Source organism: Typopeltis vanoorti, chromosome 1, assembly GCF_054136105.1.
Source record: "Typopeltis vanoorti isolate ZY-2024b chromosome 1, IOZ_Tvanoo_1.0, whole genome shotgun sequence".
NCBI classification, from domain to species: Eukaryota; Metazoa; Arthropoda; class Arachnida; order Uropygi; family Thelyphonidae; genus Typopeltis; species Typopeltis vanoorti.
This window is the reverse complement of record NC_143549.1, coordinates 66,042,684-66,068,880: the sequence shown is the minus strand read 5'-3', so window position 1 is coordinate 66,068,880 and position 26,197 is coordinate 66,042,684. Positions and strand designations below refer to the sequence as shown.

The window sequence follows — 26,197 nt, the reverse complement described above, 5'->3', positions numbered from 1 at the left end:
TTTTGAAGTAAAACTTTAATTTTAACGTTCTAAAATGTTATTTTTCTTGCTTTTCTGTTAACAAAATCGTCGGTGACATTGGCGAAATCTATTTCATAATAATGTAGGTGATTCTTAATCTATTTTATTTAGAAAAACTCCTCTCACAACTAGGAACACTTAACAGCAATTGTGAGGAAAATTCACTGTAGTATTACAATATTTGGAAATGAGTTCTCGAGACAGTATTTTAGAATTAACTGCAAAAAGGTTCAAAGTGACGGCCGGGGTGGACCACCTCCTACTCCCTCCCTAGCTAAGTGTTAGACATACTTGTAAAAAATATTGAAATAATGTAAGATATGCAAAAATGATTTACTGCCTCTAATATTTTGTCGTTTGTTATACGCAACATCATTAAGCGTGTGCGAGAGAGAGAGAATGTATTAAGGAAAAGTATAAGACTATTTGAAAGTGGCATGCGTTTAGTATTCGTATACTACTCGTGTCTCTGGTACTTTTTTTTTTTTTTTTACAAAAATTATTTTTGTAATACTGTTTAAAACGTCTTAGAGGGCGCCATTATAATCACGAACATAGTATTTCAGAATTTGACATGTAAACAATTAAGTTAGTGTGGTTGTGAATCATTGAGGTGAACTTGTTGGTGGCGGCAATCAACTTATCCTACTGTACACGTTATTTTTAAGGAAATTTTTTGTACCTCTTCTATTTTGATTAAAGTAATTTTCATACTATTTAGAAAGAATAAAATGAAAACAAAAATTGTTGAATGTGTACCCAATTTTTCTGAAGGGCAGAACAAGGAGGTAATGTTACTGATTTATCTGGATTTTTATCTTTATTAAAAATTATATCTGAGACAGGCAAAACTTATTCAGATTTGCTGCTCTTGATAGTGAACGTATAAATTTTTACTTCGCTGGGGATAGTCAGATATTATTATGCTGCATAACTGACTTATATTTGAAATATTACATATCCGTTCAGCACTGCTTTATAGTGATATTTTGTGTGCTCTGTGCATTTTAACCGTAGAGTCATCAAAAGCGTGTTTTGGTCATGAAATTTTAATAATTTCATTAGTCATAGTGAGGTTTTAACTTCTGTATCTGTTGATGAGAATGCTTTTAAAGTACTGTTGAAGTGGCATTCTTCTGATTATTAAATCATAATTATTAAAAGCAGGAGTTTCATCTCGAGACCTCATCCAGATGAATACAGTAATACCACGTTCATTGCCAAGGATAAGTATAACATATTATTATTATTATTACTATGTGACACCTCCAGGGAGTCCAAAGACTCATCGAGGGAGAGTGCGCCAACAGCATCGAACGATTAATCCCCGTCCAATAATAACATATTATTTGACATGTTTTCGAAAATAAATACTACAGTAGAACAATAATGAACTTTCATTGGACATTTATTTATTTATTGAAGTTACTAATACTATAGTTCAAATGGGAATGGACTGTTGGTTTCCTAGATTGTGTAGCTTTTCGTAAATTTTCCTTTGGGAAACAGTTCTTAGCAGCAGGATATCATTTCAAGAACCTCTAAGAACAAATAACAATATGAATGCCATAGATGTTAATTAACAATAGCATTCATACTACTACTACTAATATTATTATTATTATTATTATTATTATTAAGAGAGACCTCCAGGGAGTCAGGGACTCATTGAAGGAGGCCACATAATACATGGACCAGCTATCATACTTATTCTTGAATTCATTCACATTAATTGTACTCCCAACATTTAATGGCAATCCATTCCAATCATGCACCACCCTATGAGAGAAAAATTTAGCCATCACCCCTTCTTAGTGACATTCATTCTTAGCTTTCAAGGATGCCCTCTTATCCTTTCCCCACCCTCCATAAATTGAAAAATTCCATCAACTGAAATCTTATATGATCCTTTCAGAATTTGTAAGCCTGTCATATCACTCCTCTTTCTCTTGTTTGCTAGTGTCTGCAGTCTACAAATTCTCAGTCTGTCTTCATAATCAGTATTCCACAATCCTGATATCATTTTTAACACTCTCCTTTGCACTTTCTCTCCGTTATATCAGTGTTAGTGAATCTACTAACACTCCAAAATCCTTAGCCTCATCAGTTTTTTCAAGCATAATCCCACCGATATAATATGACATTGGATATCTAATCACACCCGAAGCGCATGACGTTACATTTACTGACATTGAACTGACATCCATTTCCCCATGCCTACAATTCTGGCCTATTCAAATCATTCTGCAAGTATTGCATATCAGCAGCATTCCTGATTACCCTACCTATCTTTGCATCATCAGCAAATAGCTAATTGTTGCTTGTCAAATCCTTCCCAATATCATTAATGTATAGATTGAATAACAGTGGACAAAGCACTGATCTCTGTGGTACACCACTTGCTACCTTAAACCTTGCAGACTCACATTCCCTATATACCACTTTTTGATAGATGTCAGTAATCCATCCTCTTATCCATGCTAATATTCCATAATCCATACCCATATTCTCCAATTTATGCAGAGTCTACCATGGTGTATTCTGTCAAAAGCCTTAGTAAAATCCAAAAGTATCATGGTGTATCTATTCACCTTGTCTAGTTTGATGGTAACATTGTTATAGAATGTGAGAAGTTGTTAAAACATGACCTTCCCTTAGTAAACCCATGTTGTTCATTGCAAAGTAGAGATTCACTGTCAACCCATTCCTGAATGCGAGCCGTAACTAATTTTTTCCAAAATCTTCACCACCACTCCTGAGATACTAATTGGTCGATAGTTGGATACATCGGTCTTTTGTGCAATGGAATTACCATGCATTCCTTCCATTTCTGCAGAATCGTCCATGTTCTGAGACTCATATTAAACAGCCTGGTCAAAGGAATGGCCACTTCAGCTGAACACTCTTTTAGCACATGTGCTGATATCCCATCAGTCCCAATTGCTGAATTCTTATTCAGTTTTGTGCAACAGCTGTAATACCTCATCCTCATACATCTGAATTTCTTTATCTAGTGAAGATGTAGCAGTGAGCTCAATGTCATGTACACCAGGTTGATAGCTTTTAACACGTTCATTGCCAAGCTGAAAATTGGAATTTTGTGTGGTGGCCAAATTTTTTTTTATTTTGATAGTGACGTCCACGCAATATCATGTGATTGGCAATGAACGTGTTAACAAAATGGGCACTTATTAGTTGAACGACCTCTTCTGCATCTGTAACTCATTGTATCTGGATTTAGAAGAGTTATTCTTTCATATTAATTCTTTCTTTTACTTGCAACATATCAATAGAATTGTGGGTTGTCTTTAGCACGCACAGCCAGTTTCTTTTCATAACTCAGACTTTTCTTTCCATACAACAGTTGTGACTATTCTAGCTTGCTGCTTATAATTTTCATAATGCACATTGCATTCCTTCCACATCACCCTTTTCTTATGAATCTCTTACTTAATAAGATTACACATCCATTTGATTTCTACCCTATTAATTCTTTGAACTCTTGGGACACACTCTGATATTGCATCATTTAAATATTGTTTAAATGCTTCCCATGCACTATTGATATTCTTCCTATCCATCAATCAATCCCATTCCACTGAACTCAGTGGAATATCTTTTCCAAATTGTTGGATGAAGCGTTTATCTTCATTTGTTTTCTCTAAGACTTTCTTGATCAGCCACTAAAATTTGATATTGATGCCTGATCTCTTTGTTATATTAATGAAGTGCCCCTCTCTGTTAAATTCATATGCTATCTATGTCACTCTCCCAATGCCACCGATCACTTAGAGCTCTTTGACAGTCATTGTTCTTCAATCCAACTTTCCTAACAGTGAGATTATCTTCTCGATGATTTCAGTGTTCACAATGCCAACTGGCTTTCCTTCTCCAATTGTGCCTTCTCCAAATGTCTCAGCATTTCTACCTGCTTTTGCAGGTAGAAATGCTGAGACATTTGCCATCACAAATGACATTATGCAAATTGTTCATGTGCCCATCAGAGTAACAGAAAATCCACACCACCCTCTCTGGACCTCTCTTCACTAGTGATCCCTTCAAATATACTGTGAATTGCATCTCTCATAGGTAATTTAGATCACAACCTTGTGCTTATCTCTTTCCCCCACCAAGCAACACTAACACAACCATTTTCAACCAAGAGTCATCTAGCATTATAAGAACACCAAGTGGGATTACCTTGGAGATTTCTATGCATCATTCCCATGGTTGAATTATTGCTTTCTGCCTTCCAACCCATGTATGTACACTGAATGAATCTTTTCCAGATTAGAAGTACATATTCCTCATCCCAAGCTAAATTGCCATCCCCTAAGTAAGCCCTGGTTCTTCAAAACATGTACTAAGGCTGTACAAATGAAGAACCAAGCATATCATAACTGATTGTCATCAATAATTCCATCTTTTCTCACTGCCTATATGAAAGCCCAAAACAGCTGCCAGAAAATGATCAATGTATCAAAAACTGATTTGCAAAGAGCCAGAAGTATGAAACTTGCATCTTGTCCAAATGGCATTGTCTCTGGCCAAAGCAGTTGCCCACAACTTTTGCTCAACACTGCTCCCACTCAATACTACACCCAGATGGGTCTATTGCATTGCCACCCACAGAAAGCCAATCTCCTGACATCACGCTTTTCCTCAAATGCCTGCATAGGTGATTTTGGTATATGTCCTTCAACCATTCCAAACATCCAACACTCAATGCCTCTCCTGACCTTTCACTAGGAAGTGATAAAAAAAAAAAAATCCTATCCAAATTAGATACCAAAAAGCCTCCTGGCCCTGATGGCATTCCTCTAATTGCCCTGAAGATTTGCACTCCAGTATTGACTTGTATTCTATGTTTTGCCTCTTTATGCTCCTACTCCACTGGCATCTATCTACATCCTGGAAATTGGCCTATTTGCAACCTATTCCTAAGAATATTGATAGATCCTTACCATCAAACTATCACCCAATCTCTCTAATCTTAGTCCTTTCCAAAATAATGGAGAGAATAATCAACATCCAACTTCTGTGCAAACTTGAAAGTGCTCAACTAATAAATGATTGCCAGTATGGATTCCACCAATGCTGTTCACCTGTTCACCTATCATATACTTCTGGATAAATAAGCACCATGAAAAATGTTTTAAAATCCCAAGTGATTGCACTAGATATCTCCAAGGCTTTTGACTGGGTCTGGCACAAGGGCCTATTAAGTAGGCTTCTCCCTCATTTAGTCTATCCTGTGCCTACTGCAACTGGATAGCCAGTTTTCTCGCTGGACTCATATTGTGTGTGTGTGTGTGTGGGTGGGTGGGTGGGTGGTTACAGTTCTTTATCTTCTTAGTGCGCAATGTTGGGGTCCCACAAGATTCTGTCCTCTCACCTACTGTGTTTCTTCTATGCATCAATAACCTGCTTCAGTTGTAAAATAAACACATCAATTCATATTTCATACCCGAATGTATGTATGTATGTATGTATATATATATTTATTTACAGAGTAATTGACTCGGTTAAATGACATGTTTAAAATTATTAACTGACTTAAACACTGAGAAAAACTACAAGAGATTTAATAAGGTTTCACTACTAGTTTTGTAATCTAGTTTTGGCTCACTCATGATATCATTGACACGCACTGTGCTTCATGCCAGAACTAACACTTGGGTCTGAGGCCTTACTTCAGCACCCTAACTTGAATTGAAATGACTGCCTATCCTTATCAAAAATATGGGACATTTTGATTCAAATAACATCATTAAAGGTTTTTTTTTTTTACTAATTAAGACCAATAATGATATTTTATAAAGACATAAGGCCTTAAGAGACCAACTAAATACTATATCTATTTGATGATCTGTTTAGTATGATATTATAAATTATATATATGGTAGCCCTGCAAGAGGATTTGAATAAGCTAGATAGATGGGCAAATGAATGGGGGGGGTGTCGGTTTAATGCAGCAAAATGTAAGGTCTTGAGGTTTGGGACACATCAATGGGACGCTGCATACTCTATTGGAGGAGATATTCTGGAGGAAGTAGGGGAGGCAAGAGATCTGGTGGTTGATGATTGATAGAAACCTGAAATTTAGGGGACATATTGCAAAAGTGGTGAAAGTAACACAGAGGATTGCTGCAATAATAAGAAGGACACTGACCAGCAGAGATAAAAGAGTTATCATTCCGTTGTATAAGACTCTGATCAGACCACACTTAGACTATTGTTTACAGATTTGGTCCCCAGGATTTGAAGGAGAGAAATTAACTGTGGAAAAGGTACAAAGGCAGATAACAAAGATGGTTTCAGGACTGTACAATGTTATGAGGATTGGCTGAGGGAATGTGGACTGCAGAGTTTGGTGGATAGAAGAAGGAGGAGGTGATATGATTGAGACTTAAGCTGTTGAGAGGTGGTTACAGGGTTGACACTGGGGAGTTCTTTCGCTTGATTGAACAACGTGAAGGAATGATGACAAGACGCCATCCCTGGAAGTTATGAAAGGAAACTGTGAATAAGAGGGTGAGGAGTGGTTTCTTTGCATGGAGGGTGGTTGAACCATGGAATGCATTGCCTGATAGTGGTGAGAGCGAGAACGGTCAATGAGTTTAAGGAGTGGTACAATAGACTTTGTGCTTCCTAAAAGGGACCTTCCTCGATGAGTCTTTTGACTCCATGGAGGCTTGAATAATAATAAAAATAATAATAATATATATGCAATTTATTTCACACTTTTATGATTAACCTTTTCTTCAGTGAAAGCATACAACTATTGGTGATTTAACATTATCAGCTCATTCCATTTTGAATAAATCAATTGTTTGCATTCTACCTTGTAAAAATGTTTTTATGCCACTGACAATCTGTTAATTTCAGACTAAAATATATGGCAGTATATTTAATAAATAATACTTTCATTATTACATGACACCTCCAGGAAGTCCAAGGACTCATCATGGGAGGGCACGCTACTCTACTTTGCTAACTACATCTCATCCTCTCCACTTCTACTTAATTATCCAACTACGACACTATTGCCATCAGCGCCATCTATCGCCCATCATCACCAACAACAGTCTTTTTTGTCTGTAAATTGCATGTATTCAGAAGGCCAATTTGTCTGTACCATGTGTTTAACATATGTTTCTGTATATATATTGTAAGGTTTTGATCACATTTTCTGCCTGCAACAACACTGGCACAGTTGGGACATATTGTGCAGGAAGAATGATCCTAAATGCCATTATCTCATGACTTGTATTAAACTATTCCATGTCGAATTCATGGTGTTCTAACAGCTTGAGGTGGGCCTACAGCATATTAATAAAAAAATTTCCAAAAAATATGTAGATGTTCCATTATTTTGATAACTCCTATATATATATATATATCAATGGTTTCCAATGGATGGCATATCTATCTTGCAGCTTTGTTGATGACAGTACAGTACACTACACTACACTTTCTTAGCAAAACTATACAAATCTCCATGTACTAACAAATTAACTAAACTTCTAGAATGTCAACTTCCACAACTTAGTACTCTGTATATCAGGAACAAGAGACTTAGTAACATCAAGACCACCTAGTACATTTCTGATCTGGAATAGTGGAGATTTGTCTTGACTGTCTATATAGAGGATATGAGAAAAAAAAATTTTGAGAGAGAATGTGTCACGAGATTAGGAAGTTGAATTGGATTGGATGAGGCAAGAAATGAAATGGATGCGGAATGAAATTAAGAAAATTCAGGTCAAAACTATTAAAATAAATCATGATGGCATGAAAGAGTTAACGAAAGATGAGCGAGTGGTGTTGTATGGCGACTCTATTATTAAAGGTGTGCTAGAGGATAGAATGCACAAGGTATGTTTTCCAGCCGGTAAAATGAGTAGAGTGATTGAGGCATTGGATATGAGGCGAGAGCGAGCAAAAGAGTTAATAGTATTAATTGGTACAAATGATTTGAGAGAGGACAAAGCGTGTCAGAATGGATATCAGGAGGCTGCTTGGAAGGATAAAAGAGAATAGTGTCACAGGAAGGGTAGTCAGTGTGTTGCCTAGGTATGACTGTGGTGAAATGAGGCGGGAGCAAGGATTATGAATGATATGCTGGCTGAAATGTGTGAGGAGATGGGAGTACAGTTTGTTAATGTCTGGAATGGGTTTGAGGGACGAAGTGAGTTGTATGGGAGCGATGGACTACATTTGAGTGGTTATGGTGTGAGTCGCTTGGAGAGACTGCTGCTGGAAGGTAGAGAAGTGAATAGAGAGAATGAATCGGATCGAGAGGGGAGTGATGTGGAAGAGCAGGAGAGTAAGACAGGAGAGATTGAAGAAGTGGATATGAATGGGGAAGTGAGTGGTATGAGTATAGAAAATGAGAGAATGGGTGTGCAAGAGGAGCAGGGAAACGGGGAGGCTCAGGGTGGACGGGGGTACACAGCGTGAGAAAGGTGGATGCTCCAAGAGGAGTTGAGAGCATGTGTAGGCAGGAAAGGAATGGGATGACCAGGGATCAAGAGGAAACAGTTGGAATTGAAAAGGGTTCTAAATTGAAGAAGCAGAAAGGGAAATGATCCCAGTCTAGCATGGAGAGAACATATCGAGTGAGTGGTATCAGTGGAACTAGCTGTAGATCCAGAAATGAGCTGTTGTGTTTGTATACCAATACTAGAAGTATAAGAAACAAGGCAGATGAAATGGTTGCACTAATTGCGTCTGTTCACCCAAAGATTGTCGGAATAAGTGAGACATGGTTGGAAGAGGATGACATCCTGACAGGAATAGAGATGATGTGTTTCGTGAGGATAGAAGGGGTAAAAAGGGAGGAGGAAGTGCTATTAATGATATTATTATTTTTCGGGCTACTCCAGGGAGTCCTTAGACTTAACGAGGGAGGCCCTAAACATCATGTCCACACAACTATACGACATTCTCACAGTATCTATCATACCTTGCCTTGAACTCACCCACTGTCATAGCACCCACAACAGACTCTGGCAGCTTATTCCCATTTACCACTCTAAAAGTAAAGAAACCAGCTCTAACACCACTGCTAACCACACTCTTGCCCAGCTTCCATAGGTGTCCTTTAGTTCTCCCACCACCAGTCCTGATCTCAAAAATATCTTCTGAATTAATCTTATAGAATCCTTTTAGTAATTTGAATGTCTCAATCATATCTCCCCTTTTCCGCCTATCAACCAGTTTCTGCAACCCACAAATCTTCAACCTGTTCTCATATGGTTCATTCCATAGACCTGCTATCATCTTAGTCACTCGTCTCTGGATCCTCTCCACCTCCTCCCCATCAAGAAGGAACCGAGGTGACCAAATCTGGGCACAGTAGTCAAGATGAGGTCTTATCAAGGCTCGGTACAGAGGTACAATAACTTGCTTGTCTCTGCTCGTTAAGGTATTTTTCAATAACCAACTGAGTTGATGGGCTGATTTAGCTACTTTCGCAATGTGCCCCCTAAACTTCATCTCTCTATCCACCAACACTCCCAAGTCCATGGCCTCATCAATCTCTTGGAGTACAGTTCCACCCATGTGGTATACTGCTGCTAATCTTTTCACCCAAAAATGCATAACCTTACATTTTGTCACATTAAATTGACATCCATTCTCCTTAGCCCAGAACTCCAATCTATCTAAGTCATCCTGCAAGACTTTGACATCTTCTGTATTCACTATCGCCCTCCCCAACTTTGCATCATCAGCGAACAAATGAACTGTTCCACTTAGATCCTTCCCTATATCGTTAATGAACAGATTAAACAGCAGTGGTCCAAGAACAGAACCCTGCGGCACTCCACTAGTCACAGGCCGTCTCTTGGACTCCACTCCTGAATAAACCACTCTTTGATATCTCTCCATCAACCACCCACCTATCCATCTCACCAACCCCATATCCATTCCCATATGTTGTAGTTTACGGATTAGAATTCCATGTGGTATCCTGTCAAACGCCTTTGCCAGGTCCAGCAGTATCACTGTAAACCCATTTCCCTTATCCAGTTCAGCCATCACCTTGTTATAAAACTTGAGCAAGTTACTGAGGCATGATCTACCCTTCACAAAGCCATGCTGTCCCCTGTACAGTATCTCATTTTCATCAATCCATTCCTGTATTTTTCTCTTGACTACTTTCTCCAAGACGTTGACAACAACTCCTGATATGCTGATCGGTCGGTAATTTGCAACCATAGTCTTGGATCCTCCTTTATGCAGTGGAACTATTTTCCACTCTTTCCACGCCTTCTGGACTAAGCCAGACCTGAGACTCAGATTAAACAACATGGTCAAGGGCACTGATAATTCATTAGCCGCTTCATGCAAGACCCGTGCCGGTATACCATCCAATCCCACAGATGTATTCACATTAAGGTTCTGTAATAGACTATTCACCTCCACTTCATTCATCACAATTCCAATATAAACTAATGGTTCCTTCATTTTTTCAACGTCACCACCTGGATGATATACTTTTGCAAAGTGCGCGCTCAGTAACGCCACTATATCGACTGGTTCAGTGACCTCCTTACCATCGTCATTCCTTAAAATCATTTTGCCATGTACAGTTTTTTTCTTACTTGCAGCATATTGAAAGAACTGTTTGGGATTCTCTTTTGCTTGCATAGCTAGTTTCCTTTCATAATCGGCTTTTGCTGTTTTTACCACACTCGTTACCCTTCTGGCCTGCACTTTATACCGTTCGTGTGCCTGCAGGTCACCCCTTTCTTTAAATTCCCTCCACAGTTGTTTCTTTTTTTGCAGCTCAAGCTTAATGGTGTTATTCATCCATTTAACCTCTACTTGTTTTATTATTCGGACCCTAGGTATACAATCAGCCATAACCTCCTGTAAAATCTCCTTGACCACTTCCCATGCTCTATTGACGTCCAGCCCTTGCAGTTGTACATGCCATGGTACTGATCCAAGCAATCTCCTAAGCTTGTTATACTTGCCAGCACGGTAAATCCACATATACCTTGTCTTAATCAAAAATTCCACACCTTTAGCCACCTCCCAGGTCAAGACCTTATGATCACTCTTACCAATAGGTGGCAACATGGTCATATTCATTACAGTCAAATTGTGAGATGCTATTACCAGGTCAAGCACTCTTACACCCCTAGTATTTTCAATTACATGCTGTCTCAGATAGTTATCCCTTAATAATTGAATAAAATCCATTTCCTTCCTCACGTGTCCTCTCCTCCTTCCCGTCAATGTTATCATAATTAAATTAATTAAATATCAATAATTAAATTAATGATAGAGAAAGAGTTATGTCCATACAAAGTAGAGATGCAAGACAGAAATAGTACCAGTGGTTTTGAGGCAGTATGGTGTGAGATAGAGGTGAATGGAATCAAATACTTGGTGGGATGTTGTTATAAACCAGGTAATGTTGTGGATGGTGGTGATAGTGAAATGTATAGTCAAATTAGCCAAGTAAATAAGAAAAGGGTGATTTTAATTATGGCAATATAGACTGGAATGATGAGATAGCAACTTGAAGTAAAGAAAATGAGTTTCTTGAGTTTTTGAGGGATAACTACCTCAGACAGTATGTAACAGAGGACACACGAGGATTAAGGATCTTGGATTTGCTCATCTCATCAGAGGATGTAATTATAAATGAGGTGTCAAATCATCCACCAATTGGTGAGAGTGACCATGAGGTGATTACCTGGGTGGTTGCCAGCAGTGCGAGGACCCCTGTGAGAAAAGGGTATATGTGGAACTACAAGGGGGGGGGTGATTATGAAGAGCTCAGGAGACAGCTTGTGGGTGTAGCATGGAATGAGGAGTTAGCTGGAAAAGAGATCAATGCAGCTTGGGAGATTTTCAAAAACTATCTAGCAGATGCAATGTCTAAATGTATTCCAAGGGTGAGAAGGTTAAATAAGGTAGGTGTGAGATGGATGAATAAAGAGATCAAGCATGCAATACAGAGAAAAAGGGCATTGTGGAGGCAGCATAAGAGAAGTGGAAATAACCAATTTCATGAGGTCTACAAAGACCAGGCAAGGAGGTTGACTTGGTTGGTGAGAGTAGCTAAAGAGAGGTATGAACAGCAGTTAGCTAATGAAGCCAAAAAGAATCCTAGGGAGTTCTTTCGATATGTAGCCAGCAAAAGAAAGAATGATTATGGAAGGATGACGTTGATTGGAGAAAATGGTATAAAGACAGCTGTTGCAGAATGTGTGGTGGAGATACTTAATGAGCAGTTCATAAAGATCTTTCAGTCTTGTAAATGTGACTTCACGGAGAGATTGAGAGCAGTTGATGATGGGGAGGAGAGACTGACTGTAAGTGAGCAAGAGGTGTTTGGGGAGTTGAGTAAACTAGATGTAAATAAGGCTGTGGGTCTTGATAATATATCACCGCGTATTCTGAAGGAATTCCAGCAGGTGTCAACTCCAGAGAGTTGACACCTGCCTTGACATTTTTTTAAATACGAGTCTTGCACTTGGTCAAGTTCCTAAGGAGTGGAAGGAGGGAAAGATTGTGCCACTTCATAAAGGAGGTGATCAAACTCAAGCATCAAACTATAGGCCTATCTGTGTGTCAGGTATTGTGGTTAAGTTGTTGGAGAAGCTTGTGAGAACTAGGATCCAGAGTTGGGTAGACAACAATGGTATAATCTCTGATGGACAGCATGGATTTGCTAAAGAGACAGCATGGATTTGCAAACTCAAGCATCAAACTATAGGCCTATCTGTGTGTCAGGTATTGTGGTTAAGTTGTTGGAGAAGCTTGTGAGAACTAGGATCCAGAGTTGGGTAGACAACAATGGTATAATCTTTGATGGACAGCGTGGATTTGCTAAAGAGAGGTCATTTTAGTAATCTACTTACTTATTACAATACAGTGACTGCTTCCTTTGACAGAGGAGACGGATACACAGTAATATACTTGGATTTCGCAAAAGTTGACAGTCAAACTAGAGCAGATGGGGTTGAATATTAGATTAGTGCATTGGATTGAAGACTGGCTATCTGATAGGTATCAACAAGTTGTGTATGGGGGTGCGATATCCAGGAAAAGGAAAGTCACCAGTGGAGTGCCTCAGGGGTCTGTTTTAGGACCATTACTATTTAACTTGTATATTAATGATATTGGCGAAGATTTGGAATTAGATATTCAGTTGTTTGCAGATGATGCAAAGTTGGGACGAACCATAAAGAGTAGTGAAGATGTTGTGGCCTTGCAAGAAGATTTGAATAAATTGAGTGATTGGGCACGGAAATGGGGATGTGAGTTCAATGTTGCAAAATGTAAGGTTTTAAAATTTGGAAAACAAAGATGGGATGCAGAATTTATGCTTGGTGAGAATATATTGTTGGAGGTAGAGGACATAACAGATCTGGGGGTGATAGTGGATAAGGATCTAAAATTTAGGGACACATCGCCAAAATTGTGAAGACAACACAAAGGCTTCTGGGAATGATGCGGAGGGGACACTAACGTGTAGAAGTAGGGAGATTCTTGTTCCGTTGTATAAGGCTTTGATTAGGCCACACATGGACTGTTGTGCACAGATTTGGTCACTGGGTTTTCAGAAGGATGAAGAGATGTTGGAAAGGGTCCAAAGGCAACTGACTAAGGTAGTTTCTGACCTCTGGAATGTTGAGTATGAGGAAAGATTGGGTAGATGTAATTTGCATTGTCTGGTGGAGAGGAGGAAGAGGGGAGATAGTTGGTAAGGAGTTGTTATAAGATCAATGGTGGAGAAGTTCTGCAGAAAATAGTGGGAGATCAGGGGAGAATCAGTGGTCATCCCTGGAAACTGTATAAAGAGGGTGTGAGTAGGGGAGTGAGAGGCAAGTTTTTTTGTGCAGAATGAATGATTGGAATGCCTTGCCTGAGAGTGTAGTGTCTGCAAGGAGTTTGAATGTGTTTAAGGCTCGTTATGATGAGATGTGTGTGAGATAAAAGGACCTCCCGGATGAGTCTTTGACTCCATTAGGTCTTGGAGTAATAATATACTCATTGATGACGAGTGAGAATTTTTAGTAAAGAAATCATTGTGTGTGAGGGGGATATCAGTTTAAGTAAAGCTGATTCTATAGCATTTTATGTCCTAGTTTTTTTTGTACTGCAACCACTGGGACATACCAGTCATTACAAAGCCTGCTTTGTTGATCATCACTAATTTGGTCATAATAGAATACATCCAATAAGAAGAGAAAGGATACTAGCTATGGATGCACTGAAGACTGTTTTGTTTCAGTATTTCGCATGATTTTCAGATATTTAGCTTCGACCGAATCAGATGAGAGAGATTCAGTATTTGGCTGGCCAAAGCAAAAAAATTTCCTGTTACATGGATCATAACAAATGAAATGAATCATGGATAGCTTTCCCTTATTTTGAACTCCTTCATACAAAGGCTTGTGTTTGGTATAAGTACTTTCTTAATTTTTTATTTTAGTTTATACATGCACACATACATAGTTCATGGCAAAAACATGATGTTAAAAAAGAGAATCATGATGTCACTATATATTAACAGAATTGAAGAATTTAAAATATTTTAAGTTAAAACTTTGAAGGAAAACACAGATCTAATCCAAGAAGCTGGAAAATTAAAATAAGAATTAAAAGTAAAAGTCTTAATATGTTATAATAAGGAAAAGAAACATATATATCATTATAAATTCAGATCTAAGTTTGTAATCCAGGTCACAGCTTCAGGAGCTGCTTGTAAAAAGTCATTCCAGTCATTCTGATAAGCACAGAAGGTGTTGCATAGTCTGTCGTGGAGCACCAGAGTCACATTCTGGAGATGTTTGTTTGTTCCATTTATAGAGAGTATTTTTTTTGCACTGCAACTATTGGGACATGCCAGTCATTACAAAGCCTGCTTTGTTGATCATCACTGATTTTGTCATAATGGAATGCAACCAATGAGAAGAGAAGGGATACTAGCTATGGATGCACCGAAGACAGTTTTGTTTCAGTATTTCGCATGATTTTCAGATATTTAGCTTCGACCGATTCTCCACATAGGCCATGATTTGTCCGAATTGTATTTCGTACCATCCATGTTTTGCGAGGTAGATCCGATCCTGTGATGATTTGATCACCTTTAAAGATGTTATGCAAATGTTTTCATATTTTCATTCCATGTTTCTTCCCACCTTGATAAAGGATTAAAATTATTTAGCACTAGTTCTGCTGCTCGTAGTGATGGATGGCGAGATTTCAATCTATTGATGTTAAGAGTTGGGAGATCCTGATGAATAATTAGGTTCGAATTACCAGCAATTTTTTGGAATTCGCGGACTAAAGAATTCAATCTACGTAGTTCTGTAGGAATAATGCCTGCTAAAAGAGGTAACCAATATGTTGAGGTCGATCTAATAGAGCCTGTAATTAATCTTAAGGTATTGTTCAATTGAGAATTGATACTCCTTGTGTGAGGGCTATAGATAGTGCCACAGAGTCTCTGTAGGATATTATTACGTGTTCTTAGTTTATATGCCAAGTTTGAAAGATATTGCCTGAAAGTGAAAGAACAGTCAAGTGTGACTCCCAAGTACTTAGAGAATGTATTATATGGAAGTATAGTGTTGTTCAATTCAATTTTTAGTTTCACATTTGCCAAGTTTTATTTAGGTGAAAACAAGATATTACCGTTTTGCTCCTATTTAAACAGTCTCCATCTTTTAAAATATTCATCCAGAATAGTTAAGTCAGCTTTTAGATTTTCTTCTGTACGAATTTTTTAGTTTATATTATGCAGTCTTAAAAGTTTATATTATGTAGTATTAAAATGTATCTTAAAGATTGAAAAAGATATGGTATGAAGGTCAGCAATAACAATGAAAACAGAAGCATTGAAAATATCAACTGCATTGTGAATGGAGAACTATAGAACAAGTAAAACATTTCATCTACTTAAGCACAATTTTTAGTGAAGATGGTTAATTAAATATGGAAATAGGCAACAGAATCAACAAAGCTGGTATGGTAGGAAGTCAACTGAATAAATTTATATGGAATAAGAGAGAAATTAGTCAAAACACTAAATTAGCTGTATACAAGAGTGTTCAAACCAATTTTAACTTATGGATCTGAGAGCTTTCAAAAGTAAAACACTTGACCAAAGACTAGAGGCTGCAGATATTAGAGTCCTGAGAAAGATTAGGGGCTTGAACAGATGGCAACAATGGAAATGTCATATAAAAATGAGGATATTAGGAAAGAACTTGACATTGTTAGCATCCAGGATGTTAACAGAGCTAATATTAGGTGGTAAGGTCATTTAAGCAGAATGGGAGATGAAAGATTAGCAAATCAAGTGTTCTCTGCCAAGTTGGCAGGAAAAAGACCCAGAGAAAGACCAAGATATAGGTGGATTGATATGATAAAAAGAGCCTCAGAAGATAGGAATATAAGATCTGACAATGTTATAACTTTGACAGGTAACAGATTGATTTGGAGGAAAATTGTAGATAGGAAGTTAATAATGATGTAAATTTTTCATGTAGTACTATCATATCCTATACACCCCTTGGGGGTAAATGTCAGGAATTTGATGATGATCAGATTAAAAAAGAGTACAATTTTGGCCATTAATAATAAAAAAGCAATATTTGAAAGTTTTTGATTTATGTGATGCTTCAAAATTTGCAAAATATAAAATTTGCAAGCATGAAAATATTTGAGTGACAGAGAGAAAAGAAAGTACACATCTATGATTAATCATGTAAAAACAAAAGCATGAATGTGTAAAACAAAATGAAACTGAAATATCAAAGCACAATGCAAGAGCAAATGAGCAGTCAGAATATAATGTAAATCCATTAAAACAACAAATGTTATTTGATGTTAACAAATAATCTAAAAAAAAATAGCATGCAGATGACAGACAGGCAAAATCTTTGAGTTATACTCAATTCTTTCAAAAGAAATTTCCAAGGCTAATGAGAATATTTATTCTGCAGCAGTTTTTCAGAGAAAATTTCTTTCTGCACCAGTTATAAATCTATTCATAGGAAGTTTTTTTCAGATGAGGAAATATTTATGATGAAATCAAACACAGGCTTATCCCATAAATGCCAAAAAATTTATTTTCCTAAATTATAATTTATTGCAAATTCCTTTTGATTAATAAATCCATAATTATTCTCTATATATCACAATAAAATATCTCTATATATTAAAATAAAAATTCTGTTAATATTTTTATTTTATTTGAGGAAATAAGTGCAATATTTGTTCTCTGTATTTTATGCTGTATTGTTTTCTTCTTTTTTTTTAAATAAATGTTCCCAATAAAATTTAATGACAGTTTTATTATACTGAATTGGAGAACATTATGGATCCAACCATATTTTATAGTCGCATGTTAGAAGAAACTTAAGTTTCAAAAATTTAACAGTGCTTATGACAATAGAATCTTTGGCATCTGAGTTGCCTTGGCTTGCACTATTTAAAGGACATGATTCATTGTACCTATCCTATCCTTCTCATCCATCTAGGACGGGTTGAGTCCCCCTCCTAATGAGGGGTTACTGGCATATTAATGCAGCTGGTTCACCACTCCTCTGCTGCATCCCCTAAGGGCGATATTAATGACTGTAGCTGTGTGTGTTCACGGGGGCTGGTTTGCCTGCTTGCAGGATGAAAATCCCTGCTGTCCACATCCAAGACCAGCTAAGTTGGCTATGGCTGAGAAAGATCCTTAAGCTCCTCATGTCATTGACGGGAATCGAACCTAGGACACTCCTTCCCCAGGCATATGGTTGCGAAGCGCATAGCCACTAGGCTAACCGTGCAGACATTCATTGTACAGGGGCCTGTATATTTGCCTTTTTTTATTAGTGCTTTGTTTAGGTTTGGGTTGGCCTTCTGTTCATTCTCATCATAGACCATACAAAATTTAAAACAACTGTCTATTAAATATGCCATAGCAAATTTTTCTACATTTAGCTAGAAAATATTGATGGATCCAATTTTCACTCTAATGATGCCAAAATCATGCCTCTCAGCTCCACTTTTAATCTTCTATTCCATGTTGCACTAATCCAGGCTTGTTGGATTTTTTGTGAAAAATATATGATTGATGTTCTTGTATTCTTTTTTCTGTTGAATGTCCAGTTTGTCCAAAGTAAGAAAGATGGCAGTCACATGGAACTTGGTATACACCTGTAAGAGACATAGGTGGGTGTTTTTATCTTTAGAAGAGAGGAAATATGTTGAGAGTTAATTAATAGGGGTATAAGTTGCTACTAAATCATATTTCAGAATTCTTGAAATCAGTTCTGAAATGCTGGAGATGTATGGGATTGGAACCTGATGTATTGATTCCTTGTTGTTTGGGTTAGGTTTGTAGGAGTCCAACAGATGTTGTTAGTCCTTTTTGGAGAAGCCATTTAATTTCATATATTGTTTGATGATAGAAAGTTCTTCCTGTAAATGATGGGGTAGTTGAACAATTAGTCTTAGCTCGTTGAATTAAACACTCTGATTCTGTCTTTTGAGAAGGATGATGTGCAGATTGTTGAAGAATTTAACATTCAGTGAAGTTAATTTTCTATAAACTGTAGTTGTTAAATTACTTGATGGTGAGCGGATGAGAACGATGTCATCAGATGTCATCACAGGACATCAGATGACAAAGGAAAATTAGAGCAGTCTCCTGAAATTTTTAAACCCACTGATGATAGTGATCAAGTGTTTAATATTGAGACTCTAAAGAAAGATGAGAGGGAAAACATTGAGGAAATAAGAGAATCTAGTGCAGAATTCAATGAAATCAGCAAACAGTAATGAAGAAAGGAATAGAATTCTGAAATTCTTTAAATCTGCTTTTGAATTATTCTTTTGAATTCAATCTCCTATTTACATTGGGCTATATCAGACTCCTGAAATATATGGGGCATTTTCAGAAACTACTGCAGGAATATGAAGAGGCAGGAATAATTGAGAAGTCAAATTCTCAGTGGAATAGCCCATTAATCTTAATTGAAAAACCAAATGGAAGCCTAAGGCTTGTATTAGACTTGAGAGCCATCAATAAGGGTACAAAGCCTATTGATTTCCCTCTGTGTAAGATTGAGGAATTATTGATCTGTTTGGAAGGAGCACAGTATTTTACAAAACTGGATTTAAATTCTGGATACTTTCAGATCCCTTTGAAGAAAGAAGACAGAAAAGTTTTACTAATTAAGACCAGTAATGATATTTTATAAAGACATAAGGTCTTAAGAAACCAACTAGATACTACATTTATCTGATGATCTGTTTAGTATGATATTATAAATTATATATATGTATGTATATACTGCAATTTGTTTCACACTTTTATTATTAACCTTTTCTTCACTGAAAGGATAACGCTATTGGCGATTTAACATCACGCAGCTCGTTCTATTTTGAATAAATCAATTGTTTGCATACTACCTTGTACAAACTGTTTTTAAACCACTGATGATAGTCTGTTAATTTCAGACTCAAAGATATGGCAGTATATTTAATAAATAATACTTTTACCTTGTGTTTTTGTGTATATATTGTATACTACTATGGCTCAAGTTTCTCTTAAAACTAGTGATCAAACTTTGTAGTCTGTGTGGTTAGCCTAGTGGCTTTGCGCTTTGTACCATATGCCTGGGGAAGGAGTGTCCTAGGTTTGATTCCGTCAGCGACGAGAGGAGCTTAAGGATCTTCCTCAGCCATAGCCAAGTTAGCCAGTCTTGGGCGTGGACAGCAGGGTTTTTCTCCTCGGTTTAGCTGGGGTTTTTCATCCCACAAACAGGCAACCAGCCCTGTGAAACACACTGATACAGTCAGGAATACCTAAGACGATCCCTCCAGCCATAGGTCTGAATTGTCAGCTATGCCAGTCCCGAGCCCAGATAAAAATAGGGAGTGTGTACCTCCCCGTAAAAGGGGCTCATGGCCGTTGAATCACCATACGCAATGAATAAATCAAACTTTGTAGAACCGATTGGAGACAATGCTTTGTCCGTTTACATACCTTGTCATAATCTTCGATACTGTGGCTCATGATACACCTATGATTTCTGCTGTTTTTAGTTAGGGATCAGTCTACAGATTATATAACAGATGTATATTACATGAAATAAGTCGTGGTCCAGCATCAGCTACCTTGGGTTTGCCATTCCCATACTCACTTAAGTGAGCCCTTGAGGAAACTTGAATGTATAACTAAGTGAAAAAAAACTTTCCATAACTAGTTTTAATGTTGGCTTATAGGAAGTTGACATTTGAGTGTATTTAATCTTTTCAGATGTTCCTCTAATATACCTTCTCATTTTTGAGTGAACTCTAATAGTGCACCATTAGTTTCTCCTATTAGGTTGCAAGGTTTAAGAACTTTTTAAGATTGTAACCAGTGGTGTGCTAATAAACTTAGCAAATGATTTGTTTAATAATACAATGTGTGTATTGTATGTAGTTATTGTAAGTTTTATTGATTTACAACAATTTGGAATACAAAAAATGCAAACAAAAATATTCATTTTTATTGTAATTTCCATATAGCTAATTGAGATTGAGCTCTTGTATAATTAGCTAATCTGGTTGTAATTCAACCATTCTTTGACAAATGGAGTAACATTCAATCTGCTGAACCTTTCTCAATAAATTAGTCATCATTAAATTCAAAATATGGACTGTTTATTAAAGTATTTCTTATCCTCATAAAATTGTGTTAATTAAACTGAAATCTCTTTCAACTTCTGCACTGATTGCAGTAATAATTCTATCTTTTTAGCTTTTCGAATACTTGCAGGGATTGAAACATTGTTTGATTCTACATTATCTACAAAATTTTTGAAAAATGTTCAAATCAATTTCATATTTTAAAATTTCACTTAAATGGTTAAAAAAAAATTCAACTATCCATGGTGAAGTTTATGAGACTTCATGAAAGATTGAGTAGATGGTTCTTATAGATCAAAATAATTTAAAATGTTTTTATAATCTGAATCATTTCATCATCATCCATATGTTGGATGATGATGAAATGATGCATAATTTATATATATATATTTTTTTTTTTTAAATGGAGTATCTTTAAACTTACTTAATTTTATTAAAACTTCAACTTGAGATTCATGTTTTCTGCTACCAACATTTAAATTTTCCATGGGTTTAGTGTACATTTGATTAATTTTTGTACTTTCTGAATGTTGATCTTGACTGAAACCCAGTCGAAAGTATACTTAAAATTCTTCAGGATTGTCTACCGTTGTAAAGCAAGACCTTGCAATGCTTGCTAACCTCTTTGCCAGATCATTGTTACTAGCCATTGTGAATTGAACTATGTACCACTCTACGGTTCATAGGTATTGTCGGTTTAACAACAAGCTTGCAAAATTGTTGAAAATTTAAGTCTGTTCACATAAGCCAGTGTGAATGGGCTTTAGCACACCACTGATTCTAATCATTATTGATGAAATTATTAAAAATGTATTCTATTTCTTTTTTTTTGAAGTGAATTACCATTTGAGCAAATAGCTCTAGTCCTGGATGCTAATATTTTTATATTCTGTATTTGCACAAGAGAGGCAATACTCTGTTTAAGAAAACAATAATAGAGAGAAGATCAGACCTTAGTCAAAATACTTACATTTGCTTCCTTGATTTAGAGAAAGCGTTTGATAAAGTAAACCAGCAAATACTCCTAAATTGTCTACTAATATCGGCATCGATTTGAGGGATAGGAAAATAATTTATCAAATTTACAAAAATCAAAATGGACGGATTAAAATCAATGATAAGGAAAAAATAATAAATATCAGGAGTGGAGTAAGACAAGGATGTATACTTTCACCACTTTTATTTAATTTATATATTGAAAAGGCCATTCAGGAAACTAAAGATAAAATAAATAGTGGCATAAAGATAAATGGTGAGTAAGTCATGTGTATAAGATTTGCTGATGACATAGCCCTTGTAGCAGAAAACAGAAGAACGTTAAAAACAATGCTAGAATTACTAAATAATAACCTTGAAAAATATAAAATGAAAATCAACACAGATAAGACTAAAATCATTGTTTACAGGCAAAATCCCTATCAATACAGAGCATATAGATATCAGCAGGGAACAAATAAAACAAGTGAAAAGCTTTAAATATTTAGGAAGCCTAATAACAGAAGATGGCAGAGCAAGAGAAGACATAAGGTCAAGAATAAACAACGCAAAAGCCCAATTCTCTAAGATGAAAAGCATTTTAACAGGAAACCTCAACCTACAATTGAAAAAACAATTAGTAAAGACATTAATATGGAGCATTGCACTGTATGGATGTGAAACCTGGATTCTAGGCAGAGAAGATGTAAGAAGATTGGAGGCTTTTGAAATGTAATGTCGCATGAACAAAATAAAATGGACAGAAAACAAATCAAACTAACAAGTCCTGAGAGAGATAAACAAAACAAGAACTCTAATAAAATCAATCAAAATTAGAAGGGATAGGTGGTTTGGACATATACTTCGACATGATGGACTTGTGAAAAGAATAACCGAAGGCAAAATAGAAGGGAAAAGAAGAAGAGGCAGATCAAGGAAAAGCTTTCTTGATCAAGTCAAAGACAGCATGGATTTGAGGAGTTACCAGGAGGTTAAGAAGAAAGCCAATGACAGAGCAGAATGAAGGAAATTGTTGAGCTACCAATCCCAAGACTGATGCAATTGATAATGATGATTTGCACAAGATAGGAATGTAACTTACCTAATGATGTGCTGGCCTGGTTGGCCGAGTGGTTAGCATATCTGCTCTCCAGATATGCTAACCACATCTGGAGAGCAGAAACACAGTGGGACTCAAAACCACAGCCGGAAGGCTGTGGGTTTGAGTTCCACAGTGGGCATGGATGTTTGTGATTGTCTGTGAAAATACTAGTGGTGCCATTGGTGTGTAGATGATGTGGTTTGCTGGAGTGGATTGAGTGGTGGAGGCAGAGAATTGTAGAGTAGCTGCCTTCCCTCAGTGAGTCTTTGGATTCCTTGGGGGTGTCATATAATAATAATGTCGTTAACAGTATTCACTTTGAGTTGGTGAGGTGTGAGCTACATATAAATCTCCCAGAAGTAATCTCACTGCTGGAGATAACAGAGCACCAAGAGACAAATATGCAAATAATCATTACTAGTATAATGAAGTAATCATTATTCATACTGAATAATAATTACTTCAGAATATAGTAGAAAGATATTAACTCTTCCAAGAGAACATACCACATATTCAAGTTATGGATAGAAAGTCTATGAACTTTCCATTTAATTAATCCTATGAATTAATTAAAAAAATACAAGTGTAAAATCCTGTTCTCACAACAACCGAAAACATATATCCACATCATTCATATCCCTTATATCTGTAATCTTTAAAAATATATAAAAATATATAAAAATAACACACCTCTTTGGCTCCCATAGCCAGTAATCTAGTCCTACATATAATTTAGCTAAATATTTAACACAGACATTAACGTAGGACATACAAGCATCATTGTTGTTTAATTTGTATGTAAATGGCATTGGGAAGGCTTGAATGTTGATGTAGTTGTTTGCAGATGATGCAAAGTTGGGGAGAGCTATGAAGAGTAGAACATGTTGTAGCCATGCAAGAGGACTCTAATAGACTGGGTGAATGGGTGTGTGTGTGTGTGATGTCATTTCAGTTTAGCACATTGTAAGATTTTAAAATTTGAGAAGCAAAGATGGAATGCAGAGTATAAGATTGGTGGGGATATTTTAGAGGCGGTTGAAAGAGATGAAATATCTGGGGATAATGATGGATAGGATCCTGAAATTTCAGGGACACTTTGCTTAAATTGTGAAGACAGCATAGCAGATTATGGCAGTATGCAGAGAACACTGTCTTGTAGAAGTAAGGATGTTATGACTCGATTATACAAGGCTTTGATCAGACTGCATATGTGCAGAGATTTGGTAACCTGGTTTTCAAAAAGATGAGATGTGGAAGAAGGTTAGAGATGATTGAGAGAATTCCAATTGCAGAGCCTAATACATAAAAAAAAAAGGGGGGGGGCACATGATCTAGACAAAAGTTGGTAAGGGAGTACTTACCAGATTAATGTGGATAAGATTTTTTATAGAATGGCTAGAGACAGGGAGAACAAGAGACCATCCCTAGAAGCTGTATAAGAAGGTATGAGCAAGGGTATGAGGAGTAGGTTTTTTTTTGCATGGAGAGTTGTGGGGGAATTGGAATGTATTGCCTGAAAGTTTGGTGAGTGTAGAGACAGTGAATGCAAATCAAGGTGTAATGAGCAATGCATGTGAAAGTAGGACTGCCTGCAATGAGTCTCTTGACTGCTTGGAGATGTGATGATAAAAACAAACCATAAATCTAACCCTAGTAGTAATTTTCATTACTAATAATTTATCTGTTTACAGCTATCCTACTTAAAGAAACACAAATTAAGCATTCACTCCTGATATGACTGCACTCTTTTGTTTTGCAATGCAATCAGGTTATTTTGTATATCATAATAAAATTTACTGCTAAATCAAGTGAATGACTCAATTCTTTCTCACAGACGCATACAATATATATATATTTAAACGGAAATTTAAAACAAAAGTGTTAGACTCTTCCACTATCTGTGCTACATTTCTAAACCCTAGAAATGTACAATAAATCAGAGAATAAAATTTACTTCAGAAATTGAAAAGAACTGTTTTTACTTTTGTTTTAGATATATTAGTTAAGACTTCATGATGGGGTTATGGTTCTTACACTATTTGCAGAAAACCTCATACATTCTGATATCTGAAAATGATTCATACCACCATCCTGCACAAATGTATGACTTAATAATAATAATAAAAAAACATTCACTCAGAGCTAGAGCTATTTGCTCAAATGATTTTACTCCAAAAGAATAAATATTTAATAATTTCATCACTTTATAATTTATATGCATAATAATATGTAATTCATTGTTAGTTTTCAACATTTTAAATCAAAACAGTCTCACATGGCCATTCATGTAGAGCAAACTTAAAAAGTACAAGTTAGTAAACTTATGAGAGGAAAGAAGAGATGAGTGGTGTTCTCTACAACATTGAGATTGGAATTTACAGCAATTCCATATTATTGTATATAAATATTATAATTAATATCATCTATAAGAAGTTGACATCAAAATTGCATACATCCTATAATATCTTGTTTTGAGCATAACACATTTTTTATTGGCAGAACACCTCAGTGGATTTGAGCTTTATGTATTGCCATGCACAATATAAACCAGTTTAACACTTGGTTGATTTTTTTGCAAAATGCATTGTGTGTGTGTGTGTGCGTGCGCGCGCTAATCTCTGAATTATCTGCTTTTTTTTTTTATTCTTTTTTTTTTTTTATTTTTTTATTTTTTTATCCTGCACACAAAAGGCAGGGCCTATAATAAACAGATGCCCTATGAGGGTTGGTTCAGGAATACGGTGATCTGTTGATATGCTTTTTGATTGCTTTGAAAAATTGATTTGATGGTCATGTACAGTTGGTGACATTTCAGGAGTCAGCTGATATGCTAACCCATTCAGGGATCAATGAACTGAGGAGTTTGGTTTTTTGAAAGCTGGATAATTGATCGGTTGCTGAACTCCTTTTCCCCCTACTGCTAATTGAATTTAGACAAAAGATCAGACACAGTGGTTAAAGTACTTTTATTATTATATGCTATATGGTCTGTTTTTATTGTTTATTATTTAATTTATGAATGACTGTTACAAGTTAATAAAATTATTTATTACCACTTCATTTTAATATTTTCATTTATTTTTTAATAATTTTAATACTGTCATATTTTAATAATTAATAGCATGAATTATTTTATTTCAGATAATTGATGCAATTGCAGATGCTATTTCTTCAACACAGGGAGTTTCCCTTTTGGATGTTGATGCAGGTTCATCAACCAACCGTACTGTATATACTTTTGTAGGTTCACCAGATGCTGTAATTGAGGGAGCTTTAAATGCTGCTCGCAGGGCATATAAGTTGATTGATATGACCAAACATAAAGGTAAGATTTTTAGTATACTTATTTAATTGTATAAATAGCTGTTATATGAATCAGTAGTATTCTCCTATATGACAGTTTGACACAAGTTGGAAACATTGTTTAAAATTGTT

The 26,197-nt window shown here is 36.2% G+C and overlaps 1 protein-coding gene across 1 annotated transcript in view; it reads left to right on the top strand.

The window, feature by feature from the left end:
* Nucleotides 1–617: 617 nt before the first annotated feature.
* The window catches only part of LOC150110052 (formimidoyltransferase-cyclodeaminase-like), a 286,116-nt gene continuing 260,536 nt past the window's right edge, over nucleotides 618–26,197 (top strand). Inside the window, exons 1-2 of the mRNA XM_090390935.1 lie at nucleotides 618–809; nucleotides 25,904–26,087. Of these exons, the coding sequence (XP_090247061.1) occupies nucleotides 753–809; nucleotides 25,904–26,087 (241 nt within the window). The 5' untranslated portion in view covers nucleotides 618–752. The remainder of the gene's footprint in view (nucleotides 810–25,903; nucleotides 26,088–26,197) is intronic.